The sequence below is a fragment of the Protopterus annectens genome, chromosome 4.part0, assembly GCF_019279795.1.
Source record: "Protopterus annectens isolate FY-2018-M chromosome 4.part0, PAN1.0, whole genome shotgun sequence".
Lineage (NCBI taxonomy): Eukaryota > Metazoa > Chordata > Ceratodontiformes > Protopteridae > Protopterus > Protopterus annectens.
Genome location: NC_056733.1, coordinates 156,314,899 through 156,335,584, shown reverse-complemented (window position 1 = coordinate 156,335,584; position 20,686 = coordinate 156,314,899). Strand labels below are relative to the sequence as shown.

The following is a 20,686-nucleotide window of genomic DNA, read 5'->3' as shown; positions in this document are numbered from 1 at the left end:
AGATCTTATCCACTATGCAGAGAGGCCCTCAGGATCTGGCAATGGGCTGTCTCCACCGCACGCTTTCTGATAGCAACGCACATTCCCAGGACGTCCAACGTAATTGCGGACAGGTTGAGCAGAGCCATCCTGTTACCCCACGAGTGGTCTCTGAAATCTCAAGTGGCGGAAGCGATATTCCGCAAGTGGGGCCAGCCTTGCTGCGACTTTTTTGCATCGCCGATGAATGCCAAATGCAGAAGCTACTTTGCCCTTCTCCCTCCACCAGGGAGCGTCCCCAGAGATTCACTGGTTCACGATTGGCCCCCGGGTCCCCTTTATGCTTTTCCACCCATTCCGTTAATCCCCAGGTTTCTACAGAAAGCCAAACGTCTGGAAAGGACCATAATTCTAATAGCCCCATTCTGGCCTCAACAGATCTGGTTCCCCTTTCTTCAGGCCCATCAAATCGAGGAGCCATGGATTCTGGACCCAGTTCCAGACCTTTTGACCCATGCGTCAGGAGCCCCTCATCCATCCCTGCAGGCCCTGAAATTGACAGCTTGGCTGCTCCTCTTCCCATCCTAGCCAGGTCAAGCCTTTTGTCCCCTGCGGTTAAACGCATAATTGTTTCCTCTCTTAAACCATCCACTACAAAGACTTACCGCAGCAAGTGGAAACGTTTTTCTTATTGGGCATTACAACAAGGATTAGATCCAACAGAAGCACCGGTGCACAAGATTTTGAAGTTTCTGTCTAAGATCTTTGAAGAAGGAGCATCATCGTCCACAATTAGAGTCCAACTGGCGGCCATATCGAACTTTCATGTGGGTGAAAGAAATTCTACCATCATGTCCCACAGACTTTGCAAGGCGTTTATGAAAGGCACTTTCCACCTCCGTCCTACCATTCGTAACCCAGTTGCTCCTTGGAATCTTAACCTAATTTTATCCCAGTTGATGTTGCCCCCTTTTGAACCAGCCTCCACAGCCTCTCAAGTTCGTGTCATGGAAAACCTTATTCTTGGTGGCTATCACCTCCGCTCGTAGAATTTTGGAATTACACACGCTATCTGTTAGACCTCCCTACTTGATTTTCCACTCGGATAGAGTGACATTACGCACCAATCCGTCCTTTCCCCCAAAAGTTTGTTTACTTTCAAATATTAACCAATCCATCGAACTTCCCACCTTTTTCAAAAATCACACTAACAAGTTGGAATATATGCTGCATAAGTTAGATGTCCACAGACAACTCAGGCTTTATTTGCAAAGGACAAAAGATGACAGAAAATCAGACCAGCTATTTATATCCTTTGCTGACCAAAAAAAAGGTATGGCGGTTACGAAAGTTACCTTGTCTAAATGGCTCACGGATTGTATTAAATTTATCTATTCACAGACGAAACAGCAATTACCTTTTCAACCCAAGGCTCATTCTACCAGGGCGATGGCCACATCTCTAGCCCATGCAGCCCGTTTGCCGTTGGATACTATTTGTGCGGCAGCAACCTGGGCGAAGCCTCATACCTTCATTCTGCATTATAAGTTGGACAAGAACTCCAAAGATATGGCCTCCTTTGGTTCCACGGTCCTCAGGAACGTTCTCCCATGAGCCACCCAGGGTAAAGGAGCTAGGGACGCTACCCATGCGTAAGAACAAACTGCGAGATTGAACAATTTCACATAAAGAAGTTATGTTCTTACCATAACGTTCCATGTGAATTGTTCATCTCGCCTTTGTTCTTACTACCCACCCTCCATCCCCCGGCCTATGTTTTTTTTTCGGAGAATGGGATGATTTGGATTCCAGTTCAGCTTGTCTTCAACACCTTCTTTTCAGTCTCTGGCTTCTTCTGTTGTCAGGGTACACTTCTCAATACCTAGGTATTTAGGGCATTGCTGCCCCTTATCTTTAAATTACTGCTAGCGCCTGGGCCGCATTGTTGTCTTCTGGTGTTAGCAAACTAGATCTGAGGATTAGCACTAGGGGATTGTGGGATAGGACTGTGCCTCGAGCTTTCTCAAGATGCAGAGCTGTAGAAGTGGCCATCTCGGAGCCGAGGATCGGCTCCGAACCCATGCATAAGAACAAAGGCGAGATGAACAATTCACATGGAACGTTATGGTAAGAACATAACTTCTTTTTCCCTGAAACAACAAGCTGAAAGGAATGGATGTAAATCTAATGAGAAGAAAAAGAAAATGAAGGAAAAGTGACTAATTTAAACATCAGTTTATTTAAGCTGTTGTATAGCTAATCCTGCATAATGTTTTTTATATGTCTCTCTTAAACCTTTTTTGCCCTAAAAAAGGAAACCCGGATGCACATTTCACTAAGGTAATTGTTTGATGTTCTTCGTGTTTCACTGTTGCAGTCATCACACTTGAGTTATCTGCTTGTAGTAGCCTTCAGTCGGTCTGATTAACAAAGTCTTGGGTCCTGCTTCAGTTGCTGTCCCTTCTTCCATGACGTCAGGTCATCGGGGGTATAAAACATGCAGCCGACACCATTACCCCAGTCTTTCTTGATGTGCAGGGACCGAAGCAGAAGCGGTTCGCAAGTGTCGGTCGGCTGACTCCTGAAATTTTCGTTTTCGAGTTTCAGAACCAAAGTTTTCAACTAAAAGCTAAGTACCCCGTTGGGGAAACTTTTTCTTGCTCTAAACCGATGTCAGTAAAAGTAAATAATTGCATTACTTGTGGAAAGCAAATACCTCATAAAGATTTTCATTCGTACTGTATTCCTTGCCTAGGCCCTGACCACGACATACCTCGCTGTTGGTTTTGTGCCTTATTTAAACCACGAACTATCCGTCGTCGGTATATTTTCACTTCTACATATTTTGGTGCTCTGTTCAATTATCCTGATATATCTTTGGTAAGCCATCCGTCTACCAACATTCCAAAAAAACGCAAAGATAAAGACGGAGACAGGCTGCCTAGGTCCAAAGCTACCGATGACACTTCTCCTAAGCCAGTTGCCAGTTCGCCAGTACTCAGTGAGGCGCTTCCGCAGCCCCTGATACCCACTAATTCAGATTCACAGGCCTCTACTGAGACCCATTCGGAGTCCAGTATGCCACGAGATGCTTCAACTGTGGAACCTGCAGATGTCTCTACCTTGGATGGGTCCGGAGCTGCCGATGTCGCTTCTCCTAAGCCAGTTGCCAGTTCGCCAGTACTCAGTGAGGTGCATTCGCAGCCCCTGATACCCACTAATTCAGATTCGCAGGCCTCTACTGACACCCATTCGGAGTCCGGTATGCCACGAGATGCTTCAACTGTGGAACCTGCAGATGTCTCTACCTTGGATGGGTCCGGAGCAGCTGTGCAGGCACCGGCTTCTGAGGGGAGTATTCAGGCCTACTGGCTTGTGCATTAAACCAACGCCATCTTCTTCTTCAAGGCCTAAAACTCGAACCATGCCTAGAAAACTGACGCCTAGACCACATGGTCAGGCCTCTATGCCTAAAAAACAAGAATGGCTGAAGACCTTATTACTTTAATCAGGGGAAGCCAGCCTTCTAGGACTGAGTTTGCTTATGATACTTCTTACCAGGATTCTGAATTTTCTGTTTCCTCTGATGACCACGATTTACCCTTATCTTCCTATGAGGATTCCCATGCTGAGGACTCTATTCCCTTTGCTTCTCCCCTAGAGGATTTTTCTTTTGGTGAAACCTTGCATACTCTCAGGGAGCATTTTCATTGGGAAAGTCAGGATTTCTCTGATTCTAAAAAGAGGCTTAGGGATTTCTTACTACTGCCCCAGCACAGGCCTTTATCCATACCTCCTATACTAGACATTGTTGATGATGCCTTTTCGGAATCTAGCTTGGCCCCTGACCCTTTACCTCCTGCTCCCAGAAAACCTGATAGATATTACAGGGTCCCTGACTCTCACAAGTTCCTTGTTAAAAATCCTACTGCGGATCCTGAGACCATTTCACAGGGACCCAAGGGCATTAAAGCTACTACTGCCAAAAATCCTACCCCCTCTGATGGAGACTAGGGCGCTGGATAGATGGGGTAAGAAGGTATACACTTCTGCAACTTTGGCCATTAGGGCCTTAAACTGCCAGTTTCATATGTAAAGTATCGGCAGCATATTACTGGATTGCTTAAACAGAAAATTATGTTGATTCCTGATTGTGCTGAAAATAAGGATTTACAGGATTTACTGCATTCAGCTGAACAAGTTGGAAAACATACTTTGCAATGTGGTTTTGATTCACTAGAGGCATTTTGCAGGGCTGCTGTAACTGGGTCTGTACTTAGAAGGCATGTTTGGCTTAAGGAGCAATCATTGCCAGATCATGTTAAAGCAAAATTACTGGATGCTCCCTTAAACCAGGACCGCCTGTTTGGCAACAAGGCAGAAGAAGTTCTTAAAAAGATGGAGGAAAAAGCTAAATCTATGCAAACTGTTAAAGATTTTTTACAAGTACAACCCCCAAGGTTTAGTAGGCATTGGCCTTCCAAGAATTGGTCCTTTTGTGCCTCTTCCAGACCTTCTCAGTCTAAACCCAGATTCAGCAGAGCTCCCAGGCTTTGGTCCCAGGGTACGCACAGGACTAAGCAGTGAGGGGCCTCCACTTCTAAATCAGGAAGTAATAAAACTCCCCCTATGGTAAACTGTCTTAATGACTTCTTTTTAAAACTTCCAAGCACTTCTCAACTGACTGCCCCTTTGGGGGAAAAGATTGCTCTTCATGCAAAGATACCCAGGACAAATGGGTTTTAAATATAGTGTCCCAGGGATACAGATTTCACTTCCACACGTTACCAACACCAAGCGGATGGCCAGATCTACCCCCAAATCAGTGGGCAGATGCCCAAAGCAAGTACTTTCTCTCTTAAGCATGGAGGCTATTCAGTTGGTACCAGAAGAGGAAAAGGGACAAGGTTTCTACTCGAGGCTTTTCCTGGTACCCAGAAAAGACAATTCATGGCGTCCTATCCTGGACCTGTCTACTCTAAACACCTTTTTGATGATTCCAAAATTCAAGATGCTGACTCTTCACCAGTTGCTCCCTATGCTATGCAAAGACACCTGGTTGTCAACACTAGATTTAAAGGAAGCATACCTGCACATCCCAATTAGGGAATCTTGCAGAAGATACCTACGCTTCAAAGCAGGCTACACGCACTATCACTTCTCTGCACTGCCCTTTGGCTTATCTACTGCGCCCAGGGTATTCACAAAGTGCCTCGCTCCAGTCATTGCATTTTGCAGGCAAAGAAATATTCAAATATACCCATACCTGGACGAATGTCTAATTCAGGCAGAAAGCCAGGACATACTTTTGAATCATCTGGCCTTTGTACAAAGAGTGCTAACTTGTCTGGGGTACACCATAAGCGAAAAGAAATCATACCTGGTACCCTGTCAACAACTTATATTCCTGGGAGCAAGCTTGAATACAACTTCCCAGATGGCTTTCCTCACGCCACAGAAACAAATTCATTTGACAACCTACTTCAAACAAGTGGCCACAAAAACCTTGCTATCTGCAACGCAAATACTACAAGCCTTGGGGTTCATGGCCTCCTGCATTCTTCTAATGCCATGTGCAAGACTGCATATGAGGAAACTACAATGGTATCTGAAAAGTCTGTGGTGTCAACATTTTCAGGATCTAGAAGCAATGATTCCTATCATAACTTGCCTACGCCTAGAGTTTCTTTGGTGGGCAGAGGCCTGCCACCAAAACAAGGGACTACCATTCACACTACCCCCTGCCGCCGAAACCCTAACAGATGCATCAGACTATGCATGGGGGGCTCACCTGGCAGTGAAGTGCATTCAGGGCAAATGGAACCCAAGTCAAATGCACCTGCATATCAATCAAAAAGAAATGTTAGCTGTACAGAATGCTCTGACAGCCTTCAGGGACCACATTCTTCCAGGACAATTAATGGTAATGACGGACAGCACCACTGTTATGTGGTACATAAACAAGCAGGGGGGTACACATTCTTACCCTCTCTGCAGACTAGCGAGCTACCAAGTGCATCTACAAGCTCAATTCCTGCCAGGAAAACTAAATACACTGGCAGACGAACTAATCAGAAACCTCATGGACCCACACCAGTGGAAACGGGAACCAAGGATTTTCAACATGTTGACAAGCAAATGGGGCAGCCCAGATACAGACCTGCTTGCCTCCCCCCAGAACTATCAATTGGACAAATTTTGCACAAGGACTCCCCAAAAACAAGCTTGGAAAGTTTATGCTGTGTCCTTCAGCTGGAAAAACCTATCAGTTTATCCCTTTCCTCCTCTGCCTCTGCTCTCCAAAGTACTACTAAAGATCAAACAAGACAAACCAATGGCGATTTTGATTGCACCAGACTGGCCATGCCAACACTGGTGTGCCCCCTCTTGTGCAGTGTGTCACTGTTGACCCCATGGCACCTGCCTCAGGCTCCTACCCTGTTGTTTCAGCAGGAGAACCAGATTCTGCACCCTCAGCTTCAAACTCTGAACCTAGCAACCTGGCTAATTACCTAATCTCTCCTTCACCATCCCTCAGTAAACCAGTGATGGATATCATTTTAGAGGCAAGGAGGCCTAGTACTAGAAAATCTTATGCTGAAAAATGGAAAAGATTCTGTGCCTGGAACCAATCTCAAGGGATGAGCACAGCAGTGCACAATTTACCTCAGATTTTACAATACTTAACTGAGATGCTTCACAAGGGCCTTTCTCCTCCATCAAGATTCACGCCTCAGCAATTTCAGCTAGTTATAACACAGAACCTCCCTTCTTCTTTCATCCACTGCTCAAGCAATTCCTCAGAGGGGCCAAAAATCTACGACCACCCACGAGACCTCCAACTCCAGCCTGGGACCTTAACTTTGTATTGGAGAAACTCACTCTTCCTTCTTTTGAGCCAGCTGCTACTGCAGACTTAAAATTCCTTTCTTGGAAAACAGCTTTCCTTTTAGCAATCACTTCAGCAAGAAGGGTATCTGAATTACAGGCCCTCATGGCAGTGGAGCCTTTCATCATCTTTCATGCGGACATGGTGTCCCTCAGGACCAATCCCTCCTTCATGCCCAAGGTGGTATCCATTGTGGACCTTAGTCCATTCATTTGCCCACCTTCTTTCCTAATTCACAGAACAAAGGGGAACGGATACTGCGCTCCTTAGATGTGCACAGACAACTTAGATTCTACTTGGACAGGACTAAATCTCAAAGGAAATCTGACCAACTGCTGGTGGCATTTGTTACAGGGGCAGAGAGGAAGGCTTTTTCAAAGCAAACCATTTCCAAATGGATAGGCGATTGCATTCATTTCTGCTACAAGCACCATGGAAAACCTATCCCACAGGGGATCATGCCCCACTCAACCAGGGCTGCATCTACCTCTGCAGCCTTTCTCAAAGGCATCCCTACCAGAGATATCCTAGAAGCTTCTACCTGGAGTTCTGTGCATACTTTCACCAAGCATTACCATCTGCCAACTTTCTCTAAATCCAGCGCTGGCCTTGCCACTGCAGTCTTGAAAGGCCTTATAGCTGGTCCTAATGCTATATAAATTTCTCCATCCATCCTTAGCTTTGGGAATCTACCCAAATGTGATGACTGCAACAGTGAAACACAAAGAACATAGTACAGTTGTGTACACTTACCATAAATGTAGATATTCGAGTGTATTCACTGTTGCAGTCCTGGTTACCCTCCTTCCAGCCCCTTTACTTCTTTTGGCTATACCTCTACTCTCCTTTACTATGCTCAAAAGCTTTTTGGTGTATTTGCTTTTTTGTTGGAGGTATAACCTTGTATATTTATAGATTTAATTGCTGCCCATTAGGGAGACACCTGACATCTGGGGCAAGAAAAACTGATGTAATGGCATCTGCTGCATGTTTTATACCCCTGACGACCTGACGCCACGGAAGAAGGAACAACAACCGACACAGGACCCAAGACTCTGTTAATCAGGCCAAATGAGGGCTACTGCAAGCAGATGACTGCAACAGTGAATACACTCGAACATCTACATTTATGGTAAGTGTACACAACTGTACTTTTCATTTCTTTTATTCACTTATTTACACTTATTCTTCATCTTAATATTTGATATTATTTTATTATAGCTACATGTGATGTATATACTGTTATTTGATTAATATATTTATTAACTATATTATTAATATTTTATTTATATGTTCTAGTCCTTGGTGCTAGCTTTGCATACAGGGTTTCTAGGCTCTTTTTACTATAAACTCATAATTTTATATTATTTAAAGTTTTAGAATCCAGCCTTGGAGCCGCTCTTCTGATGTGTGCTGTTCTAGCTGGGCTGTACTGGTACTACTTAGATGTTATGTGTGGTGTATTTACGGGGAATTGTATAGAGGCTAAAATGTGCTTTTAACTGTGTGCATTTTCCCTTTGGAGATGCAGTGGTTGGTTTCTGTGTCACTTTATATTGTTTAATAGTTTATTGGTCTTGTTGTGTACTTCAAATGGATTAGGGTTTGGTAGGGGGTTATATGATCCATGCAGAATCTTGTTTCTTCCGTTCATATGCTGCGTCTGTATTGGGTGTCTGGTTTCCAGAGCATAGGCTAGTTTTCCTTTTTTATATTTGTTTTGAGTGTGATTGCTTTTCTTTTGTATTGGCACTGGTTAATGTACAGTTTGTGCTGTTTATGATTGTGTTGGTGAGCACTGACCTTATGTTTGTTGGCAAATGAGTCTGGTACACTTTGCGAGGGTTTGGCAGCTTGCACTCTTAACAGCTTTTGTTGTATTGGGCTCGAGCATTGACTGTTGCTTTTTGAAGCCTTTTTACTTTCTCACATTCCTGATACTGAAATTCCTACCATAATCGTGAGCATTCTGACATCACATTTTGGCTCTTGGCGAGCATATAGTTATATGTGTGGAGCTGTCTTGGTACTTGATAGCTCCTTCTGAGTTCTGTGTCTTTTTTATTTAATTCACTTTCTTTTGACAAGACCACTTGATTCTTTAGTCCCAGCTCACTGAAACGTTTTGTAGAAGGGTGGAGAGTGGGTAGAGCATTAATGTGCATTTTTGATTAATTGTAGTCGAATCTGAATACATTTTAAAAGGTTAAATTTATCTTAGAGAAAATCTCACATGGATTTATTACACTTTTGCTGAAAGTATGCAAGAGCTAATTCAGTTTAGAAAAATAAAATGTAATGCTTAATTTATTTAAAAACTATACGGTTATACAACAACTGCCTTTTGAAACAGAAGGTTGCCTTATGAGTAACAATAGACAATGGTATGATGAACCATAATAGCATTTGATATAATTGCATCTTTTACCTGAAAATGTTTGCTACCTTTACATGCACTGGAATTTGAGAAACTAATCTGGAGTACTAATTGTATATTATTATTCATCATAACGTAGTGTCTGTTTTAAAAGTTGAGCAAATATGATCCAATCATACTTCATTTTGATGCATTCCTGTTTTTCCTTGGTTTACTTTGTAGTGCACCTCCAGATATTTCACTGTAATTTTATCTCTGTGATACATAATTCAGGAAGACATGCTGTGTACATGATATTTAAGCATTTTTGTGGTTATATATCACACTACATAGTAATGACAGTGGTCTGTCTGGTTGTGCAGTACGCTGTATGTATACTTTACTGCTTTGTGAAGCTATTAACTGACACCACTGGCTAGTAGTAACAAAGCATTTTACATTTCTTAAAAAAAGAAAGGAAATGTTTTGTTAACACTCCTGTTCATCACTTTCAGGATTTACCCCTTCTTTGTAATTTACACCTGTTCATTGTCAAGTGTGCAAACCGTATTATAAAATGGCAGTGTCCAGACTAAAAGGACTTGCCATTTTATAAATACAGTTTGCTGAGCTACTTTTCTAGGAGTTGTACCTCAATCCATGGAGGGATTTAATGAACTTGTATTTTAATAATTGTTTTATTTTAATAGTGTTAATATAATGACTTGTAACTATGTATTATTTTATTTGGTTGCAGCTCCTTCTGTGTTCATTTTTATTCCATGTACAGCTGTTTGTTCTCCTTCAGAGTTGGATACAAGTAATTTTTATTTAGTTGTGAGACATTGTTCTTTCATTATATACTTGTGAATGTTAGATGCAAATCTTTTTTGACAGAAAATTGCTACATATGTCCACATAAGCAGATGCTGAGGCAATATTTAATGGTTATGCTTTATTGAGTTCATGGTGAGGCATCTGTTGAGTTACCTCTTGCTGTTCTACTAGGGATTTAGGAGATGTGTATGGATCTCAGTATTTTTATTGTGATTCACATCTTTAAAGCTGAGTGTCTCTTTTTATAGATGCCACATAATTAGTTATGAGACATTCTAGTTATAGTTTAGACAAAATTTGAAACAGTTTTGTACAGCTCTGATTATTTTTGAAATTACTTGTAGTTTTACTTAAGTAATTGGAACATTATTTAATGAATAATTTAATGAACTCATTATAGATGCACTATAGGTTCATAGGTTCATAGGTTCATAGGTTTATACTAGGCTATCTGCCCTAAGGCATTTATAAGCCTAGCCCAAATTTTTGTGGCTTACGCCACCCCTTATATGAAAAAATAATGTGCCCATTAGTTTGTTGTGCCTCTGTCCAGCAGTGACACAGAGATGATTCCCGGGGTAAACCTACGATCTCCCATCCACAGGTCTAGATTTCTCTTGAACAGAGTCAGCGAGGTGCTCTGCCTCACATGGACCGGGATTTTATTCCACAGCATAGGGAGTCTCTGAGTGATAAATCTATCCCTCCAGCACGTCCTATTTATATCCGTGCTAAGGTTTAAGTTGCTTGCTCTAGTGGTTTTGGTGGATTTGGATTTTTTGAGGTGGAGCATGTCCATTAATTCCGGGTTGGACATGGCCTTGTATGTCAGGCACATGTCACCTCTGAGCAGAAGGTATGCGACTGAATAGAGCTGGAGTTTCTTCAATCTGGCAGCATATGACAGATTTTGGAGTCCCTTTATCCTTTTGGTGAGGAACTTTTGGGGTCTCTCCAATTGCTGCAGATGTCTGGTGAGATACATCCTGAATGGGGCATTGTACTCGATCATTGGTCTGATAAGTGAAGAGTACAGGGGAACAATGACCTCACTAGATCTGGATGTGAATCCTTCATGATCAGGTGGGCAATGTAGAAGGTCTTTCTAACCACTTTAGCAATGTGAGTGTCAAAAGAAAGGCCACTGTCAACCTGGGTCCCCAGGTCCCTGATAACCTCTTCTGTGCTTAGTGGATTGCCACCTATATGGTAGCTTGGGGTTACCTTGTTTTTCCCGAAGGGTATGACTATACATTTTTTGGCGTTTAACTTCAGGCCATGGCTCTGGCACCAGCTATCTGTTTCCGTGAGTCCCTTCTGAAGGATATCCGTGTCCGATGCACTTTCCACTATGGCGCCCAATTTGCAGTCGTCTGCAAACTTTGTCAGCCAAAGTCCTCCCATGCTGGCCTGTACTTCTGAGAAGTAGATGCCAAACAATAGGGGGCCAAGGACCGAGCCCTGTGGGACACCACTTGTGACTGGCTTGGAGTCTGACACAGCGCCAGCAACTCTAACCCTGTGGGTTCTGTCCTTAAGCCAGTTTGCAACCCATCTTGTGACATATGGGTTTACATTTAAACTGGTAAGTTTTTCTACAATACCCGAGTGGGGTATTGTGTCGAAAGCCTTTGCAAGGTCAAGGTAGGCTGTATGGACTGCCTTTCCCTCATCAATGGCCTTGGTGACTGTTTCGAAGAAGTCGACCAAGTTCAAAAGGCATGATCTTCCCTTGACAAAGCCAAACTGGGTCGGGTCCAATGTCTGCAAGTCCCCTATATCTTTGTTTATGAGCTCCATTATGATCCTCTCCATAGCTTTGCAGACTAGACTTGTTAAGCTTATGGGGCGGTAATTACCAGGGTCCGTGGAGGCGCCGCCTTTGTGGAGTGGGACCACAGTTGCCGTACGCCACTCGTTGGGCACGTATCCTGTGGTAAGGCTGAGATTAAACAGCTGCCTTATGTGCGGGGCTAATTCCTCATTTAGCTCGTGTAGCACACAGCCGGGGACACCATCCGGTCCCATTGATGCTGTGTTTTTAGCTTTAGAGAGAGCAGCTTTCACCTGCGCCTTTGAGATGTCCGGGAGGCTACACTCGGCTGGGATAGTTATCTCTCCTTTAGGGGGAGAGGGGGGTGAAGTTTGCACTGAACCTGTCTGCCAGTATGTTGGCAATGTCTGTGGGTTCAGTGATTTTTGTATCATTTTGGACTAATTCTGAGCATATCTGGGAGTTTCCACCCAGGTTCCTAACATAGCTGAAAAAGGCCTTATGATTGTCCTTTGAATCCATGGCAATTTTTCTCTCAAAATTGGCCTTAGTTGATTTTATGAGTGCTCGTATTTTTTTTACTAATAATGATCAGGGGTGACTTCCCTTTTGTGGATTTTGTTCTATCATGTAATAGCTTTCTCCTCTTATTGTAAAGTTTGTTAATGGCTGGGGTCCACCAGACTGGACGTTTGCCCTTTGTGGAAAGAGTCTTGGTTTTATTTGGGATTGCCTGATCCATGCAGTCCTGGAGGTGTTCATAGAAGGCATTTGTAAGGGCTTCCGCAGCTTGGGTTGTGGTTTCCTCTGGCTCAGGGGCCTTGATGGATACTACACCAGTCTTGAGTAGTGTGAAGTTTGCTTTAGAGAAGTTCTTCACTATGGTCTTTTTTGTTTGGGGTGGGGGCGGGATGTGGATTTCCAGTGAGATTAGTTTATGATCAGATCTCACCAATGAGGAATATACTTCTGGTGTGGAGCATTTTGTCCCCATGTTTGTGACAATGAGATCTAGTATATTTTCTCCTCTCGTGGGAACAGTGACTAGCTGTTCCATGGCATTTGAATTTATGAACTCCAGGAACCGTTGGGCTAGAAAGTTAGGGCTTGAGTAATGTTCCCAGTCTATATTCGGGTAGTTGAAGTCACCCAATGTGATGGTGTTTGGAGATGCATTTATACCCTCCAGTGTCTTCAGGAAGGCTGTGTGGGGTTCCTGAGTTTGAGAGGGTGGCCTGTAGCATGCTACAATTTGTAGAGCAGTTTTGCCTATGGTTAGTTGCACCTGGATGGTTTCCGAAGCTTCGTGCGTTGCCACCAACCTGGAGGTGTGGGTATCGTTTATGAATATGGATACACCCCCTCCTTTTGTGGTGTGGTCCGGGTTTTGGGGCCGGAACGCATGATATGAGGTAAAATCTAATAGTGCCGGGGTGCTCTCAGGAGCCTTGAACCAGGTTTCAGTTACAGCACAGACATCGATGTTCTCCATACTGAGAAGTGCATTTTGAGATTTAGACTTCTGGCATTGAGCAGCATTACCCTCAGTTTCTTCCCATTTTTGTTTTCTAGAGTGGTATTTTCATTAAAATAATGTTATTCACATTTAATACTCCTACTAGTACTTTATATTTTCTGCATACATGTCACATCTTGAGCAGAATATCTAGTCTATGGATTGTCCTCAAACTGTTGAGTTCATTTTATTGTTTGAGCTATGGTGCTGTATTTATTCTACAAAAGAACAGAAGGTACAATAACAGCAAATATTTTTTGTCTCTCCTTATATCACTTCCATTTTAATGAAAATACATAATTAATAAAATAATTTAAATGATGTGGTGAAAAATCAAATATTATGATACCAAAACATATAAGGCTGATGTTGGTTTATCATATGTCATTTTTAACTTTTAAACTTGATGTCTTGTTTGTATTTGGAATGTGTTTCATAAAAGTCTTCAAGAGACTAGTAGATCCATTTCTATTTACAGTTATTGATTCACTTTAAACATATAATTATTGCAAAAATCTATTTTGTATCCTAGTTATATTTCTTTAGTGGTTATGTAATAGACCATTTATTTTTTAGTTACTTCTATCATGTCAAGGGATAATACTTGTAACTTCTTCTATTGTGCCTATTGCTTTCTAGCCCTCTAGTGGCACATAATGAGAGAGACCTCTAATGACACATATTGAGAGAGACATGTATGCAGAAAATATAAAGTACTAGTAGGAGTATTAAATGTGAATAACATTATTTTAATGAAAATATTTTGTAAAAATAAAGTGATATAATAAATATTTACATTTCTGATATGGGCATAAATTAAGCAGTCATTGTATAATATGACTGCTTCTTTAATCAGAGCACAATCTATTAGAATAAGTATTATGTCATATAAGAAAATGACATTCATTAATTTACTTAAGTGATAGAGACCTTACTTGTTTTGGGAGCTATTATAGAATATAGAATGTGATTTTTTTTCTCTTTCTCCTTTTTTACATTAACATGTTATAGTTCTGGAATGGCAGAGTGGTGTTAATCTTGTTCCTGTTACTAGGTGGGATGACTTGGATAACTTTACTATTTAAGTCTTGTGTGGTATACTCCATGTGGGGAGTGAAAGTTGAAACAACTTCATGTTTAATTTTTGTGCAATATTTGTTTCCTGTTTTGGTGTCTGCAGTTATATTCATTTTATTCATCTGTACTAACATCACGTCTACTAGATTTACAGCTGTTAACATGCCACATTTTAAAGTTTTAAAGTTCTTACAATTTTCCTTGGGCTATTAGATGACATATTTAAAGTGTATTTTTGTTAACATCAATGGATTAAATAATGGTTGTAAAAGAGATAGTTTAAAAACATTTTTAACATTATTTTCCTTCTCAGATCATATTTATCCAAGAAACCCATTTGTTATCAAATGATACTGATAGACTTAATGATAAACATTATACTCTGTTAGCTAGTACCCAATACAGTCGAAAAGGAGATGAGTAGCTGTTTTGTAGAAAAACTCTATGCCTGTGCCAAGTATACTAAGTATATATAGTGATGATAAAGGGATGGTTTGCTCAGTAACATTAGAAATTAAGAGAAAATTATACACTCTCATTAATGTTTACTGGATACCTGGTATAGAAGTTAAAACAGTGAAACATCAGTTAGATCAGATTATTCATCTTTCAAATGGTAGTTTAATTTTGGCAGGAGATTTTAACTGTATATTAAATGAGAAAGATTCTGATACTACAGGGAAACATAGAATATCAGCTTCAGCAAAAGCATTAATAAATTTCATTATGTTTAATATTACAGATGTTAATGAGTTTTCAGTCTTCATTCATCTATTTAATATTAGAGATGTTAAAGAGTTTTCAGTCTCGGATACTGTCTTTTTTAACTCACTTTTTACATATAAATGGATCATAATCAAGAAATGATAGTTTGTTTCCAATTATTTAACTACTAGTCTTTTTAAGGTTAAGGAAGTCTCTTGTCCACTGTTTGACCACAACACCGCAACATCTGAGCTTATTTTGAACCATAATAATAATCACATTAAAAGAATACCAGCGTATATAACTAACTTAAAAGATTTCAAAGAGTTCTTTAATACTGAAGTTTAGGATTGCAGTGAATTCAGTAACACTAAATATACATCTGAGACCTGTGTACGGGATGCTCTAAAATCTTGTTTAAATGGCAAAATTATGATTTGATATGCTTTAAAGAAAAAGCAGTGGGGTAAGTGTCTACTTGAATTACAGGAAAAATTGACAAACTAAAACTAGAAAGTCGAAAAGACAATATTTCAATGAAAGAAATCAAATTACAAAGCAAATATATAAAAATTTTATATCATAAAAATAAAATCCAGAAAAAGATTAACAAACTTCTCTATAAATCCAAAATCCATGCATAAATTAGCCACTAGAACAAAAGTGATTATTAAATCTGATCATATTAAAGAGTTATAGTCAGCTGATAAAACGAAAAAGGTCATGGCAATAGAATTTATTTTAAGAGAATTTAATCTAGTAATGTATTCACAAGATGCAATCAAAACTTTTGTTAGGCAATATACTAAAAATAAATTGACTGAACAACTGAAATTAGTAGATAAGCCTATACTGATATCTGAACTTGAAAATGAAATTAATAAACTAAAATGTAATAAGGCCCCGGGTAATGATGGCATAATTTCAGAACTTTATAAACTTATGCCTTAAGATGCTTTAAATGTCTTACTTTATGTTTTTATTAGTTAATTTAACAAAGTGTTTGTTGCCATGTAAATATGCACTTATATCTTCGATTTTGAAGAGAGATAAAGACCCAACTGAATGCTCTTCTTGTAGACCAATGTCATCATTAAATGTTTGCAAAATATTCATGTCTATACATGCTAGTAGAATTTCTGCCATATTTAATTAATAATGATCAAACTAGATTTATAAAAAATAGGAACATTTGTGATAATAGAATATTAACTGTAATTGATTATACAAATAACATAAAAGGTAATCTAACTTTAATAAATTTAGACATCAACAGCTCTTCTGATTCATTTAATTGGAAATGCCTTTATTTAGTTTTAGAGGAATATAATTTCTCAAATGGTTTTCTGCAACTTGTAAATTTTTACGATAATTCCTAAGCTTTTATAAACAAATGGTTCTTAAATCTCTGAGTCAGTTTGATTACCAAAGGAACTAAGCAAGATTGTCCATTGTCACCTTTGCTTTTTACTTTAATCATGGAACCATTTGCAAATTACATAAGGTCAAAACCAGATATTAAAGGAATACAAGTAAATTACAATACAAGCTCCAAAATACTTCTATTTGCTGTTATACTTTTTAGTTTGAATAACATTGTAAAATCTCTCTATGTTCTCTTTAAGGCTATTGAAGCTTTTCAGTCTAAGTCTTGACTTCATTTTAATGAAGCGAAAGCAAAAAGTTTATGTATAAATTCCAATATACATGATTTGGAGGAAAGATTTTCTAAATATATTGTTGAAGATAAAAAAAAATAAATATTTAGGAATAATTTTAACAGAAAATATTAAACATATAATAAATATAAACAGTAATAATAGTTTAGATATTATAAAAAATCTTATGGAATAAATTACTATCCTCAATAGAAGAGACTTTCTTTAATAAAAATAATTATCTTACCAAAAATATTATGTATGTTACAATCGCTCTCTCTTCCACTCCCCAAACAATGTTTAGGAGAATTTAATTCCTTAATCTTTAGTTTTCTTTGGTATCCCAATAAACCTAGAGTGGCTCTTAATCATCATATAAGAAAGATTTAGAATTATATTCCTTATCAATTATAAAGACAATTACTCTCTAGACAAATATTAATTACAATGCTAAATGGAAAGACATACAAGAAAGTTTGTTTAAAATCTAATTATCAAATATTCTCACTTCACAGTATGATGATTAGTAATTGTCTTTAGTTATTAACATATTTTTTGGAAAATCAAAACCAACTAACTTACCCATCTTATATCTCCATAATATTGATTAACTTCAGAAATGTTCCAGAATATAAAGCATTGTTATTTTTAACATTTCCCATAGCTTATACACACACAACAATATATGTGCATTTAATTTAGGTACAATTACTACATTTAAGGGAAAAAATCTAATATAGTAGTTTGTTGATGGTTAAGGAAAATTTACACTGTCTAGATTTTATATTAAAAAAATAATTTAAACAATGAAATATGGTTAGATGTTCAAAATTGTAGATGCACAATAGAGAAGAAAGTCTAATGCAACATCAGTAAAAAAGCTGTCCTAAATTAATTGACCTTTTAATTATTTTGATGCATCAAGATATTTCAGAAAAAAGACTCTAAAATTTATAAGATGGTTAAAATAATACAAAATATTACAAAGAAAATTATTGTGAGTATTTTAATTTCATAAATAATTATCCAAGTGAAGATGGAAAGGAAATGATACTATCATCCTCTAAACAAACCATTAAAATGGGGAAGTTATTTTCTTCTAAATTTATGCATAAAGCATCCAGCAAGCCACATAAAATTGAATTAATACATAAAAATGTTTGCTAGAGATGTAATTTGAACATTAAAGCAGATTGGCAATATAATATTTTTGAATGTAATGTAATTAAACCATTTGGAATGATATTAATTTTTACAGGCACTATTTAGTGATAAATTTACTTTAAATCATTAATCTTATTTAATACCCCAGTACCTTTATGTATTAAAAAAATAAACCACTCGCTTCTTTGGAGTATTTTATCAATCTCAAGGAAATTCACCAAGGTCTGGAAATGTGAATCAACTCCATCATCGAAAGAATTTGCCATTGCATCTGAAGTCTATCATCTGGAATTGCGTATGGTCAAAAACAACTAGAACTATACCACTTCCTATGGATGAAACTCAAACAACTGTTAAACATTGTTATGTTGGTACTTCATAAACGTATAGAATTTGTCATTTACAGTAGACACCTTTGTAAATGGTTGCTTTTGTTATTTTGATCTGATATTTTCTGTTCACTTTTTTCTTTATCTAATTTATATATATATATATATATATATATATATATATATATATATGTGTGTATATATTATAATGTTATATTTTATTTTCCTGTAAAGTCTTTAATAAAAATATTTAAAAAAAAAATCTTTCTTTACAGTGTGATTCCTGCAAAATGCTTGTTAGAAGGCCGTGAAGTTCCAAAATTTAAAACCAGGTCCTTCATTCAGTTGCTGCTTGAAACCTACTATTTGGAGAAGGTGCGTCATTCCTTGCTTTTTTCTTAAATTGCATTTTTATTCAGTTGTTCTTTTTTCGGCTTTTCCCGGTTAGGGGTCGCCACAGCGGTCTGGTCCGCTAATGATTGGCAGTAGATTTTTATGGTGCCGAGGTGCCAGCTTGACGCCCAACCTTCAACGAAGGCACGCCCATTTACGTATGTCTTTCGAGCGCCACTCGACCGCGAGGAGGACATGCAGACTCTACACAGAAGGCGCTCCAGCCGAGAATCAAATGGGAGAACCTCTTGCTGTGAGGCGACAACGCTACCGTTGCACCAGTATCATCTTTAATCAGTATTTTGCAGCAGATTGCATCCTGTTGTACATCTATAGCCATAATGAGCACAACACCATCTAAAATGCTGTCATCAACCATGGTTGCTTAGCAGCCAACTAAAATCTCATAGCTTTGCATATAAAGTAGAACAGTTGCATGCATCTTGTTTTGTCTGACTCTGACCTGTGTGAGGTAACATTTGTGGCTTTAGTTTATTTTCTTTCTATATACTGTGACAAAATTAATGTTTGATGAACTTTCCCTGAAGTATTGCTTTGAAATTCTGTCTGAAGATTACAGGAAAATACCTCGGGTTGGGAGGGTGGCCTAATGGTTAAGGTGTTTGCTTTTCAAACACAAGGTGCAGGGTTTGAGTTTCACAAGGGATAATTGGCTAAGCTTAAAATGGCTCGCAAGGGCAGTTAGCTTAGTACTAACCTATGAACCTATGTGGTGTTAACTTTCACATTATCCTGTTATGTGTATGGATGTTACATTTTTGTGTACAGTTCTAGCAGCCATGTACTTTTTACTGTCCACTAGCCCTCATTTTTGTCCTTCATTGATAGTATTTGTCAGAGTTCCTTAGCTCTACATTTTCAAGAAGATCCTTCTTTTACATCTTTTTTCATATACTTCCTGTTTTATAGCGCACGCTTTTCCAAAAAAAAAAAAAAAAAACTTGATATGTTTTTCTTCTTGCTCACAGTTGATGAAAGATATTCATTAATGAGTCTGTTGACTGAATTTGATTCAAAACCCTTTATGTGAATGTGTCAGTCCACACATATTACCTTTTTCCCAGTATTTCTTTTTCAGCTTGTGTTTATTTCAACAACTGCTCTTACATCAAGGGCCTACTGAGTAAAGTAACTTGTGGGCATTGCTTCCATTGTCAAGCTGCAGAGATCTTCACCAAACCTGTGCTCCCAAGGCTATGTTTAGTCTGTCCTGCATTTTTGTTAGAGGGCACTACTTGGCATTCTCCAGTGCTTTTTCTGCCACTGTTAATATTTTCTGTAGTAACCATTACATAAATATGGTGAGTGCAGCAAGCCTGCATGGTGCCTAGAGTCATGGAACACTGCTGTTATGTCTGTTTTCTAAGAGGTGTTTCCCTAGCCCTTACTGTCAGTTGAGAGTTATGGCTTACTTTGGCTGCTACCCCTTCTTTCCATGTTACTTTCTAAGAGGCATTTGTCATTGTCAGGAGCTGCAGAGTTGGATTCCCAGCATGTGGCATTCAGTCAGAATATAGTCTTAAGGCTTTTTCATGTAAAGTTTGTTCCACTTATGCGTCTGATGGAAGATCAGCCGGAGTTGGTTGCTCTCCTGTATCTTCCATGGTGCAGCACTTCTGCTGGATCTGCCTTCAGGACATCCTTCATTCTGCTATCTGTAGACCAACATGGCTGAAGATAGCTAAGTGCATCTTTGGGCACATTGTCCACTGAACATTGCATGCTGTCAGTATTACTGCAGCAGCACTGGACTCTGTATTCAGTGCTTTTTTCAACCTTACTGTTTCAGGTGAGATACTTTTTGTGCTACCTCATTGTTTAGTACTGGTCCCTGTTTAGATGTTTCTGTTCTTTCTGCTTGCCCCAGTAGGTGAATGCTGCAATGAATCTTCCAAAATTTTTTTCTTTGTTATACTTGGGGTACTGTAGAGGTCCTTCCTCTAAGAAATGGCAGGACCAGTGAGCAAGTTCATTTGATGACAGGGTCC

General features: G+C 39.1%; 1 protein-coding gene across 2 annotated transcripts in view; it reads left to right on the top strand.

The window, feature by feature from the left end:
• ELAC2 (elaC ribonuclease Z 2) overlaps window positions 1-20,686 on the top strand; it is a 2,146,582-nt gene that overhangs the window by 1,580,202 nt on the left and 545,694 nt on the right. For both annotated transcript variants that reach the window (XM_044068145.1, XM_044068146.1), the window contains exon 20: window positions 18,560-18,659. In XM_044068145.1, coding sequence (XP_043924080.1) covers window positions 18,560-18,659 — 100 coding nt within the window. The remainder of the gene's footprint in view (window positions 1-18,559; window positions 18,660-20,686) is intronic.